Source organism: Peromyscus californicus, unplaced genomic scaffold (assembly GCF_007827085.1).
Source record: "Peromyscus californicus insignis strain IS unplaced genomic scaffold, ASM782708v3 Scaffold_8__1_contigs__length_139910024, whole genome shotgun sequence".
Classification (NCBI taxonomy): domain Eukaryota; kingdom Metazoa; phylum Chordata; class Mammalia; order Rodentia; family Cricetidae; genus Peromyscus; species Peromyscus californicus.
Window position 1 is genome coordinate 56,687,881 of NW_026294606.1, and position 19,384 is coordinate 56,707,264.

The 19,384-nt window shown below is 38.7% G+C and overlaps 1 protein-coding gene across 6 annotated transcripts in view; it reads right to left on the reverse strand.

Moving 5' to 3' along the window:
• The window catches only part of LOC128103612 (aldo-keto reductase family 1 member C13-like), a 51,383-nt gene that overhangs the window by 8,926 nt on the left and 23,073 nt on the right, over nucleotides 1-19,384 (reverse strand). Inside the window, exons 1-6 of one of the 6 annotated variants that reach the window (XM_052728139.1) lie at nucleotides 9,634-9,799; nucleotides 6,633-6,778; nucleotides 5,093-5,218; nucleotides 2,457-2,624; nucleotides 1,530-1,646; nucleotides 351-428 (exon numbers count right to left, since the gene is read on the reverse strand). In XM_052728139.1, coding sequence (XP_052584099.1) covers nucleotides 351-428; nucleotides 1,530-1,646; nucleotides 2,457-2,624; nucleotides 5,093-5,176 — 447 coding nt within the window. In that variant the 5' untranslated portion in view covers nucleotides 5,177-5,218; nucleotides 6,633-6,778; nucleotides 9,634-9,799. Of the gene's footprint in view, nucleotides 1-350; nucleotides 429-1,529; nucleotides 1,647-2,456; nucleotides 2,625-5,092; nucleotides 5,219-6,632; nucleotides 6,779-9,620; nucleotides 9,801-19,384 lie in introns of those variants that run through there. The other 5 variants (XM_052728138.1, XM_052728142.1, XM_052728140.1 and 2 more) reach the window with 5 other exon arrangements.

Here is a 19,384-nt window from a genome sequence, read left to right on the forward strand (position 1 = left end):
AGGGAGACACTGCCCAGATGATCACTGAAACTGAATATGAAGAAACCAAAAGAGTGAAGACGACAGAGGAAGAAAGTGACAGCCATAAAGGAATTCACTTAGTGTGTCCTCACTAAGAAGCAGAGATTTTCACACTACATATGCTGGCAAAATGCAGTCATTTCTGTCGTCCTGAGTACCCCTTCATTCCCCTTTATTACACTGTAGTAATGCATGGCTCCCCTTCACTCCAGTAACACACTATATAAACATAATGAATTTCTACACACACAGGCATATACCCCATTTTCTCAAGCATGACCTGATTTCCCTCTCTCAGCTCCTCTGTTGTTCCTCTTTCAACTTCTCACCTCCCATGTGGCACAGATATCCACAGTGTCCAATAATGTTTTCCCACGTTCATCTTCTGGAAACAGATCCTCCCCTGGCTGGAATAGAAACAGTCTTCACAATGATCTGACTAAACATAAGTATCTCATAGGAACAGCTAGAAATGGGACACTAAATGTGTTTTAATTGGAGCATCATTCTATGTACTTACATTTACAAGGGGATTTGTACGCTGAATTATAAGGAGTATTCTTAGATGCTTGAACTAGTCTCATATAAAATTCATAAATGTAGTTTTACATATATTTATTATTATTATTATTATTATTATTATTATTATTATTATTAAATGGTATTCTCATGTATCTACATGTAGTCTCTTAGCTGATGACCTTTATTTTGTCACTTCTTATTCATAGTTCTGGTAAGATATTTCTCTCACTGAGAAATTCAGTAGACATACAACTTTGACCTTCAGTAGTAATGGATTTCACTCCTGACCCAGGCCAAACAATCAATGATTCTTTCTTTACCTGAATATATTTGGTCAAAAGGAAACTATGTCCACTAAAGATGGCCATTCAAGGTTATATGCAAAGCTAATTTTGATGGTGGAAAACTCAACGATGCTATAAGGAGGTAATAACCAGGAAGCTTGAACTGTCTCAATGCCACAAGAAAACAAAATGCTGGAATAAAACTCAAATACCTACTGATGTAATATAAGGAATGCATAAATAGGGACATTTTTGAAGATTATTTTTTGAATCCATAATTCTAAAAATTGCTTTGGCTTCCTATTTTATGGCCATTTGTGTAATCTACTTTGAGTAGACTACAAAATACAGAAATTGAGTTTATAGAAAAATATAACAGGGGCTGGAGAGATGGCTCAGAGGTTAAGAACACTGACTGCTCTTCCAGAGGTCCTGAGTTCAATTCCCAGCAACCACATGGTGGCTCACAACCATCTGTAATGAGATCTGGCACCCTCTTCTGGCCTGCAGACATACATGCAGGCAGAACATTGTATGCATAATAAATAAATAAATCTTTAAAAAAAAAAAAAAAAAAAAAAAAAAAAAAAAAAAAAAAAAAAAAAAAAGAAAAATATAACAGAATTTTATCTTGACCATCCAGAAAAATAATAACCACATCCTTGTTAAAGTTGATTAAGTCTGATCATTCAAATTGCTTACCTTCATTGGCACTGGGTAATGAATGATATAGAGGTCAACATAATCCAGTTGAAGGTTTTTCAATGATTTTTCCAAGTTAGACCGAACCAGCTCTGGTCTAAGGAAAGTGCACCAAAGCTATTTACATGAAAGAAATGAAGTAATCCTGGATTAGTAAATTATCCAAATATGGAGGTTTTATTTTATCTAATACTGATACATTTTTACTACATAGAAACTTACAATCATACGACATAAAATTCCCTTTGTTCTGTGGCTTCCACTAATCTGACTTACACATATGAACATGATTACATGTTTGTTTTTAATCCTTCAAAAAGAAAAGAAAATTTCTCAATAGATAAAACTTCTATCTACAACTAATAATATTTAGTCTCTGAATTATATCTCACAGAGATCAAAAGCAGTTATTAATCAAATTATTTGATCCATTCTTAGTATTAGAGAAGAATTAGCATCCCTTTGTCTACATCATTGAACAGAAGCAACAGATGACATTTTAATGTGTGATGGACAGTAATAAATGTACTTTAACTAACCTTTCAGATGAAAGTTCTCTTTTACTGCTCTTCAATATTTAAAGGTAGAAATTAGTATTTGGAATATAACAGATTTTACAAAGCTATCAAAGAGATTCAGAAAGCCACAATTTCATAGTTTTACTTGAATTTACAGCCCATGTGAAAAAAAATATACTGCTTTGAATTGAAGCTCATAAAAGCAAAGGACTTTAGAATGATACATTGGTAGAGGTCATAATCTTTTTTCTGCATTTCATGATGGAACTCATCTATGAATTATATGTAAATAAAAGTTGTACCAGTATGTATATTTTATCAATTAATGAACTATCCAATCAAATAAGTCTTTACCTGCTTATATCACATTTCAATTAATATGTTCACCTGAACATTAGGCACACAATACCTTTGTAACAACGAATATGTCTTCTCTCTTTACAATGCCAGCTGCAATCTTGCTTCGAATAGCCTGTCCTACATCCTTTTCTGTTTGATACACATAAGCAGTATCGATATGGCGGAACCCAGCCTCTATAGCTAAATTTATAGCCTCCAGGGGCTTATTTTCAGGAACCTAAAGAGGAACCAAAAGCAATATTTAAAGACACTTAAGAGAGGTTATTCAAGTGGATCTAATGGACAGTTCTCTAGAAAAGGAGGAATCTTATATTCTTATGTCATTTGCACACCACTTTACTACATCACAAGAGACTGGTTTCCTGGCCACTGAAATTTCACCTCCTGTAAAACTTTACAGTATCCACTAATAGTAACTGTGGAGATCACAGACACGAAGGTGATTTCAAGAGAATCGCCTTTTCCCCATATCTTAGGTTATTTTGAGCATTTGAGGTAATAGGTCTCACCTTACTTTCACTGAGCCCTTCCAGGATAATAATGAGAATTTCACATCCCATAACTTCTTCACACCTATGCAGTAATGGTCAATCATTTGCATCAGAGAACCTCAAACAGACCTCAAATTCAGTAATGATCCTAAAAGGGCTTACAGAACTGAGCATATAGGAATAGTCCTGTTATAATTTATATAGTGGGGTCACACAAGAAAGGTGCTTGGTACAAATTCAGTGCAATGCTATGAGTCTTCTCCCAATGAAGACTCCTAAGAAATCCTGTGTTCTTTTCTGCATCAAATTGTGACTATATATGGGAAATCTCATCTGTATAAAAAGTTACTTGGGGAAGAATAAAAAAAAAGTTACTTATTTCTCATTTTGTAAGGAATTATTCATGTTAGGTTATCAGTCCTTTTTTTGTTTTGTTTTTTGAAACAAGGTTTCTCTGTGTAGTTTTGGTGCCTGGATCTCGCTCTATAGACTAGGCTGTCCTCGAACTCACGGAGATCTCCTTGGCTCTGCCTCCCGAATGCTGGGATTAAAAGCATACACCACCACCGCCCAGCAGGTTATCAGTCCGTAACAACAAAAGGTACTTTGTTTAGTGAAAATATAACCAGACTTAAATTTAAGATTATTGCCTACTCTGCCAGACTTGGATAATTCTGTGGAGAGTCCTATGTTAAAGGGTAGAGGATCACATCAAATTCCTTTTGCATATATTTTAAAAACATCAGAGCCAGACATGGTGCACACTCTTTTAATCCCAGCACTCCTGAAGCAAAGGCAGGAGGATCTCTGAGTTGAAGGTCTGCCTTGTCTACATAGCAAATTCCAGGCTCAGGGCTACACAATAAGACTCTATATCAGAACAATTTAAAAAAAAGAAAAAGAAAAGAAAAAAAAGAAATTCTTTCCACAATGAAGTGAAATGGTGGCTCTTAGCAATGAGCCCTGAGGCCTGCCCAGGTTTTCTAGCTGCAGGGCTGTTCAGGCTGAGGCTTCTGTAGTGATCTTGGCACTTGTCGTCTCTTTGTTTTTCTTAACTGTTTTTTAGATTAATTTTATGTGAGAATGATTTGCCTGCATGTATGTCTGTGCAGCACATGCGTGCAGTGCCTGTGGAGGACAGAAGAGGGGGTCAGATCACTAGCACTGGAGTCACTGATGGTTGTGAAGTGTCACATGGCTGCTGGGAACAAAATCCTGGTCCCTGTAAGAGCAGCAAATGCTCTTAAACCGCTGAGCCATCTCTCCAGACCCATTGCCTTCCCTTTCTTTTTGCCACTTTATCCTAAAAGTAATTAAGTCCCATCATGTTTCTTCACTCTTGCTCCTTGGATATTTCCAAGAAGATAAATTGTATCCCAAGCAGTATGGCCATTGGCACTTCATAAATATCTTTGTAAATCTTACAGATGAGAAATATTTGCATTTGAAGTTTAAAAAATAGTTCACTTATCTTAAAATCGCATGATCTAAAGAAGATTTTAAAATATAAAATTCCTTCCAGGTTTGTAAACTCCCCTCTTTGGTCACTTCATTTCAGAGAACCTTCTGGATCACTATGCTATAAACCTAATGTCCATTAACAAAGATCAGCATTCCACACCATTTCACCATCATACTTTTGCAGTGTCCACTCGCTCCCCACAGTTGAGAGCAGTTGAGAGTGGCATATTGGATGTTTTAATTAACTCACGTGCAGCATTTACTGTAAAATACTGACCACTCCCCCAAAACAGAACTGCAGTAGTCCTTGGACATTTGTTATGTTTCTCAGCTACGCAAACATTCAGTATGCTGATTTCCTTTAGTCTTGATTTTTTTTTTTTTAGTACGAGGGAAAGACTTGGAATACAGAGCTAAAAAGAGGAACCCTCCCTCCCTCCTTTTGGCATCAAATCAAGGAGCTGACAGTGTTCCGGACTGGTGACTTTGATCTCTTCTGCCAAGCCAAGAAACACTGAAGCAATTGACATACGATTATATAATCAGACCTTGATGCAGAGCAAAGTCAAACCATCTTCTTTCTTGTACATAGAATAGAGCTAGTCTAGACAAACAGAACCAGGTGAGTCTCCCAGAGTCACATGGGAAATGGATGACTTGAGAGCTTTATCTCCTCCACTGTCCCTTAGCCTATTTTCTCTTGAGCCCTCCACCACAGCATCACTGTTCTTACCTCTTCGGGTTTATATGTGCCAAAGCCCAGTGCTGGAATGAAGTGGCCATCATTTAGTTTCACGCGTTGCTGCTTGGAACTCATTGTTTACCGCTCTTCTGACTAAGGTTCTGATTCTCCTGCAGCCTTTGTGGAACCATGAATATATAGAGGCCATACATCAACTTCCCGGCTAATGGGTAACCAACCCCTGCCACCCCACTCCATCCCCACGCAATGGCTAACCAGCATTACTCTCTGATTAATGATTAAACAGTACTTCTTCCTGTCTAATGGTTAACCAGTGACATTACCTGTTTAACAATTAACCAATAGAAAAGGGGAGGTAGGAAATTTAAAGCATTGCTTCACATGCCATTTGGTACCATACAGATATATAAAAGATAATTCTGTAGTGAATCATTATATAATCATAATTTGTTTTACTAAAATTCCTCTTTATACTGTATAAATTACTGCAAGCTATTGCAAGAGGGTAAAAGAACAATTCCTTATTGTTTGCTACATAGAAATCTATTCCCTTGTGGTTATGGCATGCCTCAAGAATCCCCTAGTCTCAAGCTCAGTAACACTCTTAGTTCTTTGCTCCTAGAAGAGAAAACATCAAATACAACACAGCACATTGAGCAAGCAGGTTAGCACTGGGTTTTAGCAAACAAGGAAACAAGAACAGACTTCAAAATCAGAGCAGACCAAGCTGGGCAACAGTGGCTTTGATTCTGATAGGCACAATCTCTTCTCTGTTACCTCTTCACCTATATTTGCCTTAGGGTGGGCACTTTTAGGGAAAGAGCCAGCGTCTCTTAGATTTTACCCAAAGTGCAGTCTAAGAAGTGAGGAATAGAGTTTAAATAACCTCAAAGTTGAAAAGCTCACTAAGAAAGAGGGTAACAGCACCAGGTACACATTCCCATGTGAAAAAATTCCTGAGGCCAGTTTGGGCTTATTCAGGTAGAATCAACCACTCCCACTTGTTGCTCCTTTGGTCCTATTTAGAGGGAATTCTTGCACTGGCCCCGTGAGAATGAACACTAGCAAATATTGTTACATCCTATCCACCTACACCATCTATGAAACCTACCAAGAGCCCCAAATTGTCCCAATTAACCATTGTAAGTGTGCAGTAGTGGCATGTATACTTCAGTGGTAACAAACAATTGACTAACTGGACTTAAGACCCACTCAACAGTGGGGAAATCAGTCCTGGTATTGGAAACCTAGCCAACTACCCAGGACTAGTGAAGTCATGGGTTTTGGAGGAGAACCTATAACCACCCCTTTATTAAACCATTATAATCCTAAACTACATTCTAAATATTTGTTCTTATACTCAAAGATAAGTGTAATCTTCATTCCTCATCAAGAAACTCCTCTTTGAGACAGACACAGACCATTAAAGAAAACTCACAACTAATCAAAATGTACGTTTGAGAAGCCCAGTCCCAACTGATACATCTAGAACACAGCTCCTGTACCTAAGGCTCAGGGATCAACTATTGCTCTCTATATCCTGATTTTGAGAGACCATTGGTCAGCTAACCTCCTGCTCAACATTGGCCTCTTGAAATCTTCCAGGGAACAGGGGAAGTGGCTCATCTGGCTATTTCTTGCTGGGTGAGGGCATTGTCATAAGGAACATCTAGATGAAGGGTCACAGATTCCTCCAAGGAAAAAAGTTCAGGGACTCTAAAAGAAGAAAGCGATCATAGTGGTCAAAGGTTAGCATCACTTGGTCACCATCAGTTGAAGAATTGGGGTGTGGAGTCTTGAAGATAACAGTTGTACCAGGTTGCTAAGTGAACAAGAATCAAAGACACAAGACGAAAATCAAACCATGAGAAAAAGGTTGTAGGAGACTGTTGGTATAAGAAACATGTATTTTTTTTTTACTTGAAAATCCTAAGGAAGACTTGTCTCATTTGGCCCAATGTAAGCTATGATGTATCTGGATCTGGTCAAGGAAAGGTGGAGCAATGTTTTCTCATAACTATTTGAAAAGATATCTGTTAAGTTCTGCAACCAACAAATTTGATTATCCATTAAAGGAGTAGCAGGAACTGAAAATGTTCAACATCATAAGGAATGAGAGGCTCATCAGAGCCACACTTGCTTGAACAATGTTAGAAAAACATTTGGAAATATTTTTATGGGAGTCAAGGAAGGATTTAATCAGAGGTCAGAGATAAGAGTGAATATGTCATTAAGACACCTCCCATAAGAATAATTTCAATAGCAGGAGCTATGGTGCATGGTCCATAGATCTGCTTATCTGAACCTTGGTGCCCCTTTGAAGAGAAATCACAAATGGTTAATTGGTTCATTGCTCCAGTGCGCTTATCTTGCTTCACATTCTGAGTCTTTCTGGAAAACAAGATTTTATCCTTGACTGTGGATCCAGCTATTAATTCCTTGGAGTTTGACAGCCTTTTGAATATTGTCCCTTTTATATTGGCTGAAACCAGTTATCTGAATGACTGTGTTTGTATGCGTTTCAGGACACAGGGGTTCCCTGGCTACACTATGTCAGAATCAGAATCTTAGTTGGAGCAGATAGCATTACTATGTAGCTGAAAGTTTTCCTGTGTTCCGCCTGGTCCGCAGTCAGGACTAATCTCTCTCACCTGCCAGTCCTGAAGCCACTCAGTCCCAAATAAACACACACAGGTAATATTATTTTAAAACTATGGATATGGCAGACTTCTTGTTATCTAGTTTGTATATCTTTTTTTTCCAAGACAGGGTTTCTCTGTTTAGCTTTGCACCTTTCCTGGGACTCACTTGGTAGCCCAGGCTGGCCTCAAACTCACAGAGATCCAGTGGATGGGCTCAAGTGGGCAGGCTTGGGCAGCTTCTACAACTTGCCCTAACTCACCTTAACTCCACCCACTCATTCTCAAACTGCCTTGAGAAGCACAGACAGGTCTGGAAGCGGCTAAGATCCATACAAATAAGTTTACAGTAGTCAGGATGGTTCTTAAGCCAAAAAAAAATCAGCTTATAGCCTCAGACAAGTCTTCAAAAAGGATCTGTTTATAGTCTGCCTACTGACAGATCTTCCAAAAGCTGTCCTTAAGCCACCAATCATCAGAAAAAAATAAAATAAAATTAAGGACATCGAGCAAAATCCGTCTCTTGTTCCCCAGACCTCCCCGACTAAAACTTAAGCATCTGGAGAGCAAGGCTCCTGTCCCCACAGGCAAAAGAGTCGTCTGTGGCATTTAAGGTATGCCAGGGAAAAGATAAAAGTCCAAAAACAAAATTGCCAAGTGCTGGCACTCGCTGACTCCCAAAAGCTGTTGGGTCCCTGTTTTAAGTGAGGAAAAGGCCATGGGCTAGTGAATGCCCTGCCAGGCCATAGACAGTCTTGTTAAAGGTGCCGCCTAGAAAGACAAAGAGTCAGCTGACTGCCCCCAGGCACCAAGATACATGGGTACATCAAGCTAAGACCTTCAGCAGACCTAGGCTTGGCTACAGACATGGCAGGGAACCCAGAAGGCAGCAGGGAAGCGATCGATTCTTTCCTTCTGGACACCAGAGCCACTGACTCAGTCCTGGGAGTTCTGGGATGCCACCTCTCCTTTATTGTCAGGTACAGAGGACAGCCTTACTACCTCACCTGATTTAATTGCGCTTTTCAGAGTTACTTAATGAAAAAAGATTTCCACCTAAAATAAGAGCTCATTGTTTCACTCCAGATCCACTGCCTGTGTTTCTCACGTGCATACAGACAGGGCCCTGATCTTTGCCTTGTCCCTAATTCAAAAAAAATTTTTTTTTTCTCATGTACCACAAGCTTTTCTCTTCCCAGTTCCCTGTTCTAACTAATGGTACAGGACCACCACAGAACTGGAGTCCAGAGATCATCAAATAAGAAACTGTAACAGCTAAAAGCATCTTGTCAAACAAAAAGTTCCCAGCCACAGCCAAGAGGGATACATGTCTCCAGAGCAAATGGATGACAGACAGCATCCTACAATGCCTGTCTACCTCGGAAGACACCCATCTCCATTCCCCCAAGAGCCAATCAATGTCCTAAAGTCAGCTGGAAGCAGTTTTTGAGAGGAACGACGCCCCTAGTTCCATCTACCCGCTTTTTTTTATAATAAGGGAAAGTCTGGGATGTAAGGATATGGTCCTGATTTACATCTTTAATTATGTCATCAGCCTTCGCAGGCATCCCAGCCTAAAAAGCCAGTGAGCCCTCTGTGGGCTCTCTGTCCCCTCTCCGTCCCCCATAGGCCCCTCCCCCCCCACCTCCTCCCCTGTCTCTCTGTCTCTGTCTCTCTGTCTCTCTGTCTCTCTCTCTCTCTCTCTCTCTCTCTCTCTCTCTCTCTCTCTCTCTCTCTCTCTCCCCCACCCCATAAAGCTCTGAAAAGGTAACCATGGCTAGGATTCTTTTAATCAGCATGCTCCTCTGCCAGCATGGCCACGGCGGGTGGCCACCAGCCACAAGGGGCAGCACCCTGGCATAACCAACACTAGGGAGGAGGAGAACGCCTCACATGCCCTTTAGCTAAAGAAAGTGGACCTGTACTGAGCACCAGAAGTCCTGCAGGAGGTCTCCAGCTTCCCCTGCTCTCAACTCCAGTTCCAGTCTTGCTTCTTCTGCATTCCAGAGTGAAGAAAGCACCACACAGAGAGCAGCCAAGAGTTTCACTTTAGAGAACAAGGAAGCAAGCATTCTCTTCAAAATAAGAGCAGGCTGAGCCCTGCAGCAGCACTGGGGGCCTGGCAGCCAGGGACTTCTATTTCTCCTTTCCTTCATAACACTTGCCCTCCCTCCTCCAGGGCAGGCACTTCTAGGAAAGGGGCTTGCTTTCCTCAGGAGCCCCCTTTCCTTGGGTTTCCATCTAAGATACAGAAGGATCAAAATATGTATAGGATTTTAATTACCCATAAAATAAGAAAGTTCACTGTGCATGCTCCCCTGAGCATACCAGCTTAAGGTGACTCAGCTTCTACCACCTGCTGTTATTTATGTTCTATTTGTGGTGCAGGCATGAGTCAGTCCTTCCCAGAGCTAACCTGCCTAAAGTTTGTGAGTGTTTAATATTCAAAGCTTTTTGTTATGATGAAGTGTCTACTTGATAACACAACACAAGAAACAATTAGTCATTATTACAGTCCCCAAAGGACCTAGGAATTCTACAGAGATGCTTTTGTCTCTCCTGGGCTATCAGACTATTCAAACAATGGACCCCAAGAAGTTAGAATTCTCCCAGGAATCTTTCACTTGGAGAAGGAAAGGCTGAAATTACAGGTGCAGCCAGAAGACAAAATTGTCCCCAGGAGAAAGACTTATGATGTATTAGACCATCTTTCAGGAGGGATTGGAGCCACAAGGGACCACAATTTGACCACAGTACATAGTTATACATACCTCACACCATAATAGTGGTCATTTCAGCTGAGACAACTCAGGGCCCTCCACTGGGATATGCAGAGAGTGGAGGTGGATAAAATATAATATACTCCTTGGAAAGTGATTATTAACAATTTTAGCATGGATGATATCAGGTCACAGAGCATTTTAAGTTTTGCATTCTTTGAATCATAGACTACAATACATATACATAGAATTTGGTAAAAGTTAGCAGCATAATTATGCAAGAATAGGTATTAAAACAATTTCAGCCCAAATAGAAATTTAAATGATCCTTAACTCTATTAAACTTCTGAAAATTATAACAAAAAAAGTTAAACAATAGAACATAAATAGTTTAAATTTGGGGTTTTGTTTAGAAAACTTTGCTATAAATAGATCATTTTCTAATAATGTCACTTTGCTTTGAATGTAAAGAATAGGAAAAAATAACTGGGTGGTGGTGGTGGTACACACCTTTAATACCAGCACTAGGGAGGCAGAGGCAGGCAGATCTCTCTGAGTTCGAGGCCAGCCTGATTTACAGATAGAGTTCCAGGACAGGCTCTAAAACTACACAGTGAAAACCATGCCTCAAATATCCAAAAAAAGAAAAAAGAATGGGAAAAATATATAAATAACCTTTTGATTATAAACAACCTAACACATATAAATTTACTCCTACGTACTTTCTTCTCTACAAGCCTACTGTAGCTCAATTGTGTAAAATTTCTGTATTCTTGAGTTTTATTTTTCTTTATTATTATTATTATTATTAAGAAATTTTCTATTCATCTTACATACCAACCACAGATTCCCCCTCCCTCCCCCTGACCCCCAACCCTCCATCTCCCATTTTCACCTCCTCCAAGTCAAGGTCTCCCATGGGGAGTCAGCAGAGCCTGCTACATTCAGTTGAAGCAGATCCAAGACCCTCCATCCTGCACCAAGGCTGTGCAAGATGTCACAACTTAGGCACTAGGCTCCAAAAAGCCCACTCATGCACCAGGGACAGATCCTGATCACCCTGCCTGGGGAGCACCTAAACAGTTCAAGTTAAACAACTGTCTTGCCTATACAGAGGCAAGTCCAGTCCTAAGGGGGCTCCACAGCTATTGGTCCACAGTTCATGGGTTTCAAATACTGTGGCTGGTCATCTCTGTACATTTTCCCATTGTGATTTCAATGTCCTTGCTTATAGAATCCCTCCTCTTTCTTATCGATTGGACTCCATTATATATGCTATTATTCCTCTTTAAACCATCCATTTATTTATCTTCTTTTATTTTTAACTTAAGATAAATAACTGAAAACAAACACAATTTGATGTTGTAAGTCAAAATATTCTGATACCATGATGCAAATAATACCTAAAACTCTTTAGATTTCCATTTGTGTCTACAATTGAAATGTAGCCTTCTGGGTAGTTTTCTAGATACTTTTATTTATATAGACTCGTATTTATTTGCCAGACTAACAACAGATGCCATGTTTAGATGTCAGTATCATCTGTTCTTTAAGAAGGATAGCATATCTGGGATATGAAAGTCTAAGTCTGAGACTCCCTGCCTAAAGCAGGAAATCAGAAGTCACCCACGTGTGACATGGTAAATAAGAAGAGCTTGACAATGAAGAATATACTCCATTCCCAAGAGAGAAGGAATGGAAGAACACTGAATGTCACATAGCAGGGGACAGGGTGGCAGGACACCTAAGAAACGTGGGCAGACTGAAATATGATATTCCAAAGGGAGTCCAGGGGTAAAGTACACACTGCAGATGCCACCAGGTAAATCCCTAGTGGGAGAGAGGATGCCGAAGCTTTAGCTTAGCCTCATTTTCAGAGAAAAGGGACTGAAAATCCTGCTGAGGGGTAAGCCCACAGCTCCTGAAAATCTTGAATCGAGTTATACAATGTGGTAAGACCATGACTTCTCTGATGTGATGGTTTGGGCTAGGCACCATCATGATAGTGAATCTGTTGTTTAATATTGAACCACCCTGGGTACCTAATAACAGTGAACAATCTCAAGTCAAGGAACCTGGAGCCTGGGTGAGACAAGCAAAGGAGTTAGTCACAAAGAGGAGGCAAACCAGGTGTCAGCAACTGAAAAATTCGAGTGGAAGCTTTGGTTCAGACACTGAAGGCCATGGTTAGAAATCAGCCTCATCCTCAGTAGCTAGAAGCTGACCCCATCACCTTTTCCAGCTATGTTAGAATCCAAGCCTCAGACCCTCAGGTGGCCAGGCTCTGCAGCCACCTGTGTCAGTTGAGGAGCACTGTCAATGGGGATGAGAATGATGAAGCACCAGCAAAGTAGTCGACTTCTTCACCTCATCCCTCCAGCAGCATGTCTGCAGGTGAGTGTGCTTTGAAAGTAGACAGTGGTCTGTCTGTGCAAATGTCAGTGCATGGTTTGCTTCCCTCATCCCCAATGCAAACGGGAGAAAGCTCCTACCTAGATTATTAGTCATTCCTGAAGTGTACAAGCTAGGGAGTCCTGAGAATGTAAAAGAATCTGCCAGGCACCCTGTTGCAATGTTAAGTGTTGCCAGCAGAGGCTCCTCCTGGACCACACAGAAAAGAAGTGGAAGCGCTTTGGTGGGCATGTCACACTTAACTGGTTGAACTTCAAGAAGTCTAACTGGTAGGAGAGGCAAGAGACTCCACCTTCAAGTGACCCCACCCCTCCACCTGGCCAAATAGAGTTATAGAGGGCCCAGAAAGGAGCTCGCTAGTGCTTTGTCTTTTCTTTGCTCCTGTCTTTCTACCTTTCTCCCCTTACTATGTTTTAGTAGTAGTTGAATTTATTTTATTTATAAAAATGTTTTTATGGTTTTATTTTTATCCTTCTTAAGTTTATTAATTTTTCTTACACATTTTTGTTGATCAATTATATAAATGTATTTCTCACTCTTTGGTCAACTTCCTACGACATTCTTCTATAATCTTATTTCTTCTCTTTTATTTAATATTAGCTGACATTTCTCTTCCTCCTTTTTTTACCTTTTCACTTATTTTGTTCTTTACTACATATATATTTACCCTGAATAATTTTAATCCCTTATTTTTTCTATTTTTGTTTTCCATGGCCATTGCCTTCAGTGGTATAGTCTTTTCTTGGCTTTTAGTGTTTCTATCTTGATTTGATTAATGTTATTCTGTTACAGTGGCTTGACTTTTATGCTCATGGTGGTAGTAGGAATTGAGCCAAGGCAGACTGCTCACTAAAAAGATGTCCTAATAAAACAAAAAAAATACAGAAAATGACAAATACACATATCAGAACACAGAAACACAAGAACAAAAACTCAAAAGACAACATGATGTCTCCAAGATGTCATAGCACCTCCACTGATAAATACAAAAAATGATAAAATGATTAAAATGCTGAACTAAGAAAAGGTCTATCAGCAACATAGAAGAAAAGTCAGTAATATGGATAAATTTGGAGAGTAAACAAATTTTGAAAATAAAAAGCAAATTGAAATGTTGGAAAATAAAAACAAATAATCAAATAAAATACACAGTCAAAATCCCCAACACCAGGCTAAATTAAGCTTAATATAGAATATCAGGCATAGAAGACAAAGTTGAGAAAATACGACATTCAGATGCAAATGAAGACAGGCAAACAAGAATGACCATAACATTCAGGAAATCAAGAGACCAAGCCTGAGACTCCATGAGACAGAAGGAGCTGAGACCAGCACGAAAGGCACAGAAAGTCTACTCAATAAAATTATAGAAGAAAATTATCCAAATCTAGAACATTCTACTACAAGAGACTTTAAAACCTCAAGTAGACATTACCTAACAAGAACCTTGCCACGGCATACTATAATTGAGATGCCAAGACAACAAAAGTAAAAGCTCCAAGAGAAAGCTGTTACTTCACTTTTATAGGTAAAGCCATCAGAATAACATGAGACCTGTGAGCAGAAACTGTGAAATCGATAAGAGCATGAGAGCTATTTCAAGCTTTGGAAGTAAATAGTAAAAACCAAGAGAAAACAAAACTTCTGAAGACCAGTACGAATTAAATTCGGGACCACTAAGCCAGCACTCCAGAAGATAGTTAATGCTTGTTACATAGAGAAACTGTAGGGAACCTTTACAATAAGCAGTTAAAGGCGAGGGCTCACAGATTCAAATGGCAAAGAAAATGATGGTAAGAACAGATTAATGGAATTGGATGAAATTTAGAAAGTTCTTCACAGCAAGGAGGATAATCGACAGAGTGAAAGAGCAGCTGACAAAGTGGGAGACAGTCTTCCCCAAGTATACATCTGATAGGCTACTAATATTCAGAATATTTTAAAAGTTCAATAAATTAAACACCAGAAAAGTATCCAGTCACTGAAAGGGAAATTGAACTGACCAGATAGATTTCAAGGAATAAACACAAATTCCCAATAAATTTATTTTAAAAATGTAATGTGCCTATGCATTAAGGACATGAAAAATTAAAACTACACTGAGGCTCCCTCTGACCCCACTGAAAAAGGGTATTCTTTTTAAAAAATGCTGATAAGGATCAGGGGAACCCTTATGCATTGCTGTTGAGAATGTGAACAAGCACAGTTTGTTTGTAGTTTAGTATAGAGATTAAAAATAAACTACCAAAAATAGACCAACCATGTGATCCCTCGATATCACCCCTGTTTTTATAGTGAAGTAACCTTGAGTCAGCATTCCACAGAAATACTTGTACATCCAATCCATGTTGACTGCTTGCTGAACTGATGAATGAATTGATGAATGAATTGCAGACAACATAGTGCATGTATATATATATATATATATATATATATATATATATATATATTAGAGTTTTATTCTGCCATAAAGAAGAAAAAGAAGAAATAAAGTATAGCACCTTTAGGAAAATAGATGAAACTAAATTTGCCATATTAAGAATACTTGTAAACCCAATCCATGTTGACTGCTTGATGAATGAAGTGAAGACAAAATTATATATATATATACATACACACACACACACACACACACACACACACACACACACACACACACACCACACACACACACACACACACACACACACACACACACACACACACACTGGAGTTTTTTCTGCCATAAAGAAGAAATAAAATGAGCCACCAGCAGGAAAATAGATGAAACTGAGATTTTCATATTAAGCAAATAACCAGACTCAAAAAAAAACAAACATACTTGCTTTCTCTCATGTGCAGAATCTAGGTTTCAAATAAATAAACATGTTATATAACATCATATCATATCATGTAAAAATAGACAAAGGAATATGTTGTAAAAAAAAGAGAGCAGACCAGGAGCCGGGTGGTGGTGGTTCGTGCCTTTAATTCCAGCACTCGGGAGGCAGAGCCAGGTGGCTCTCTGTGAGTTCGAGGCCAGCTTGGTCTACAGAGAAAGATCCAGGACAGGCACAAAAACTACACAGAGAAACCCTGTCTCAAAAGCAAAAAAAAGAAAAAAAGACAGGGTACCAGAGAGGACAATGAGAGAAAGAAAGACAAATATTATGTTTTCTCTTACGTCTATATCTAATAAAAATTCAAATTCAAAGTCCATTAAACTATTCCTTTATCATACAACTAATTGTTCTGGGGACAATACCTGAAAAAAAGCTTCTTCCCAGTCTAGTAAACTATTGACTTTGGTCATTTCATTTCTCAGGACCAACTTTACCACTCAAAACCCAACAGTTGAGAGAGACACACGTGAGTCCCTATTGCCCTGGTCCAGCATCTAGTGAGATGCTGCTCCACAAAAATGCAGTATGATTTATGTATCTTATCCTCATTACCATTTAGCATATTCATTTCTCTGGATCTGGCCTTCTAGGAAAGAAGAAATGTATGAGGAGTCCATACAAATAGAGAATCTACCTCCATCCCATTGCAATCAATATTGAAACCAGGAAGCTGTTAGGCAATGCTCTAGATTGGATATTTTCATTTTTCTACAAAGCTACAAGATAAACTGAAAGAGGCAAACACAGTACCCTGAATAACCAACAGGTGATGACATGATCAGACCCTGAGACAGAGCAAGCTCTGACTATCTTGTGTCCTGTTCATGGACTAGTTCTAGCATGAAGAAACTGAGAACCAGAAGCAGGTGACTGGGCAATCCAGTTGAGTACCCACTTATTCTACATCTGTTTTCCATTGATCCTGCAATACCAGCACCACTACTGTTGCTTCTGAAGCTCCACAAACTGATGTGTGTAATTCATTTCCTGTCACTCTTCTGGATAAACAAATACTGTTTCTCTTTTCCTTCCCAAGACACAAGAATAACAGAAATCATTACATCTAAAACTTCTTCCATGTTCAAGCAATAGCATGGGGAGAGCAGAGGATAAAGCAGTAGTCCACATGTACCAGAGAGTTCAAACCAATTTGCTTATTTTATATGAATTAGAATTCCTAAATATAAGACTCTATCATGATAAAGAAACATCTTTTAATAAATTTTCTTTTTAGAATCTTTCAATCGTAGAAAATTATACAATGTATTTATTGGATAAGCTAGCACTTGTTAGACCAGAATGCATTAGCTCCTACTTTCTTGTTAATTTTTTGGCCACTATTGAACCCTTTGTTTTATATTTGTATGTAGAGGTAGAATGTGCATGACATGTTTATGAATGTGTGTGTAAGTGTGGGGGCACATATGCCTCGGCATGGAGATCAGAGGACAACCTCAGGAGTCAGTCCTTGATCCTTAACTTCCACCTTGGCTGAGATAGATTTCTTGCTATGGTTCACTGCTGAGTATGCCAGACTAGCTCACCCAGAAGCACCCAGGGATTCATTCTCCCATCTCTGTATTCTATCCCACTATAGAGACATTGAGTTTACAGACACAGGCTACCATACAGGCTTTACTCATATTCTAGGGATCTGAACTCAGATCTTATACTTACACATCCAGCATTTTATCCACTGAACCATCTCCCCAGCTCATGAAGCCTCTACGTAATCAGAAGTCCCTTGAAACAATCAAATATTTTATACTACTCACATAGCAATACACAGAGAGAGCATTAAAAACATGACAACTGAGTGTTTCTCAAGTGTTGACTCTTAAGAAGCTAAGTTGAAAATTGAAAAGAAAAATTACCCTTTCAACTTTCTCCCTGACAAATATATTTTTGCTTTGTAACTATTATGCTTAGTCATGACACTGTAGTAAAAGCACTCTGCAATAAAAGGCTAGTAGAGTACTGATTAGATGTAGAATGATTAACCACTGTTGGAAATCAGTGCCAAGGTACAAACAGAACCTTAGGACTCATTGTGTCTTTCACCTGTTATACAACTATGAGAATCTATCAGTCTAGTCAAAAGGCAGAAGACAACTTCATTTAATGTGTGACCTTACTCAGAATTATTCATATAAGAGGAATCAGGAAGCACTTCATGGCTGTAAATTTTAGAGTACATGTGTAGGACTTGAAATATTGGCATCAAAATACCACGAAATAATTCTAAGTGGACTTTGATTTAATATTAATGAAGAATGTTTAAATACAGGACTATGACTTTTAATGCATTTCTTTCAAAAAGCAGAGAATATGTTATCATCCATACTGTCACATAATTATATGACATAGGTAATTAAAAATAATGGGAAGACTGGAATTTTTAAGCAGTCATTATTTCTGAAAGTTGAGAATATGGTTATGTTATGTCCTACGTGCTTTTTCAGTTACTATAATAAAAGTTTGCTATTTTCAACTCTAAGAAGAGTTTCTTTACAAGCAACTAAGGAATGCTGAGAGCAGAAGAAATAGTCTTCTCCAAGAAAGAGTACTCTAATTGACAAATTGTATCAAATGGTCAGAAGTCAAAACTTATATACAAGTGATATTATACAGACTCAGAGCAATGTTTATATGTATTTATATATATATATATATATGTGTGTGTGTATATAAATATGTGTGTGTGTGTGTGTATATATATTTGTGTGTGCACATAACAACAATTAATTTTAAAAGGCCATGAATTTGAAAGAGAGTAGAAAGGGTATATGGGAGGCCTTGGAGGGAGCAAAGGGGAGTTGGTACTGTACATATACATATGATCTTTAAAAATTAAAGAAGTTTTTAAAAGGTAAAGCTATCCAGGAAAGGCACAAAGCTACACAGAGAAGAAACCCTGTCTCTAAAAAAACAAAAAAAAAAAAGTTAAAGCTTCCCAAGCAGAAAACAACACTCTTAATTTTATTGCAACTGCATTTACTCAACACCACAAACTCAGTGTCCTTCTGTCTCCTTCATTATGTTCCTGAACATTATTAAACTCCTCCAACCTACTCTCATAAATGCAAATATGGATATTGATAACTCTTTTTTTTTTTTTTTTTTGGTTTTTCGAGACAGGGTTTCTCTGTGTAGCTTTGCGCCTTTCCTGGAACTCGCTTTGGAGACCAGGCTGGCCTCGAACTCACAGAGATCCGCCTGGCTCTGCCTCCCGAGTGCTGGGATTAAAGGCGTGCGCCACCACCGCCCGGTGGATATTGATAACTCTTGAGAACCCTTTGGCTGGACTCCAGGACACTGCCAAAGTTGTCCATCTCTCTGGAGATTTGAATTTTTTTTAAAATCCTGGTACCCAGTTGTTCTACTTATACATTATACTATATGCCCACATATCTGTTTGAATGCCCTGGACACAGGAAAAGAACTACTTTGCTCCATGGACAGCAATTTCAAAGTTACTGCATCCTGATCACAGTCTACATTGGCAAATTCTCTTCTTTAAATGCCTTGAGGGTATGGTGAAAATTTGGAATCAATTTTAAACCTAATTTATATGAGATTACAATATGAAAACTGTTATAAGTAAAATCTTTATTATATAAAAAAATTTATATAAATTATCAAAATTCTCTTAATCTTATATGATAAACT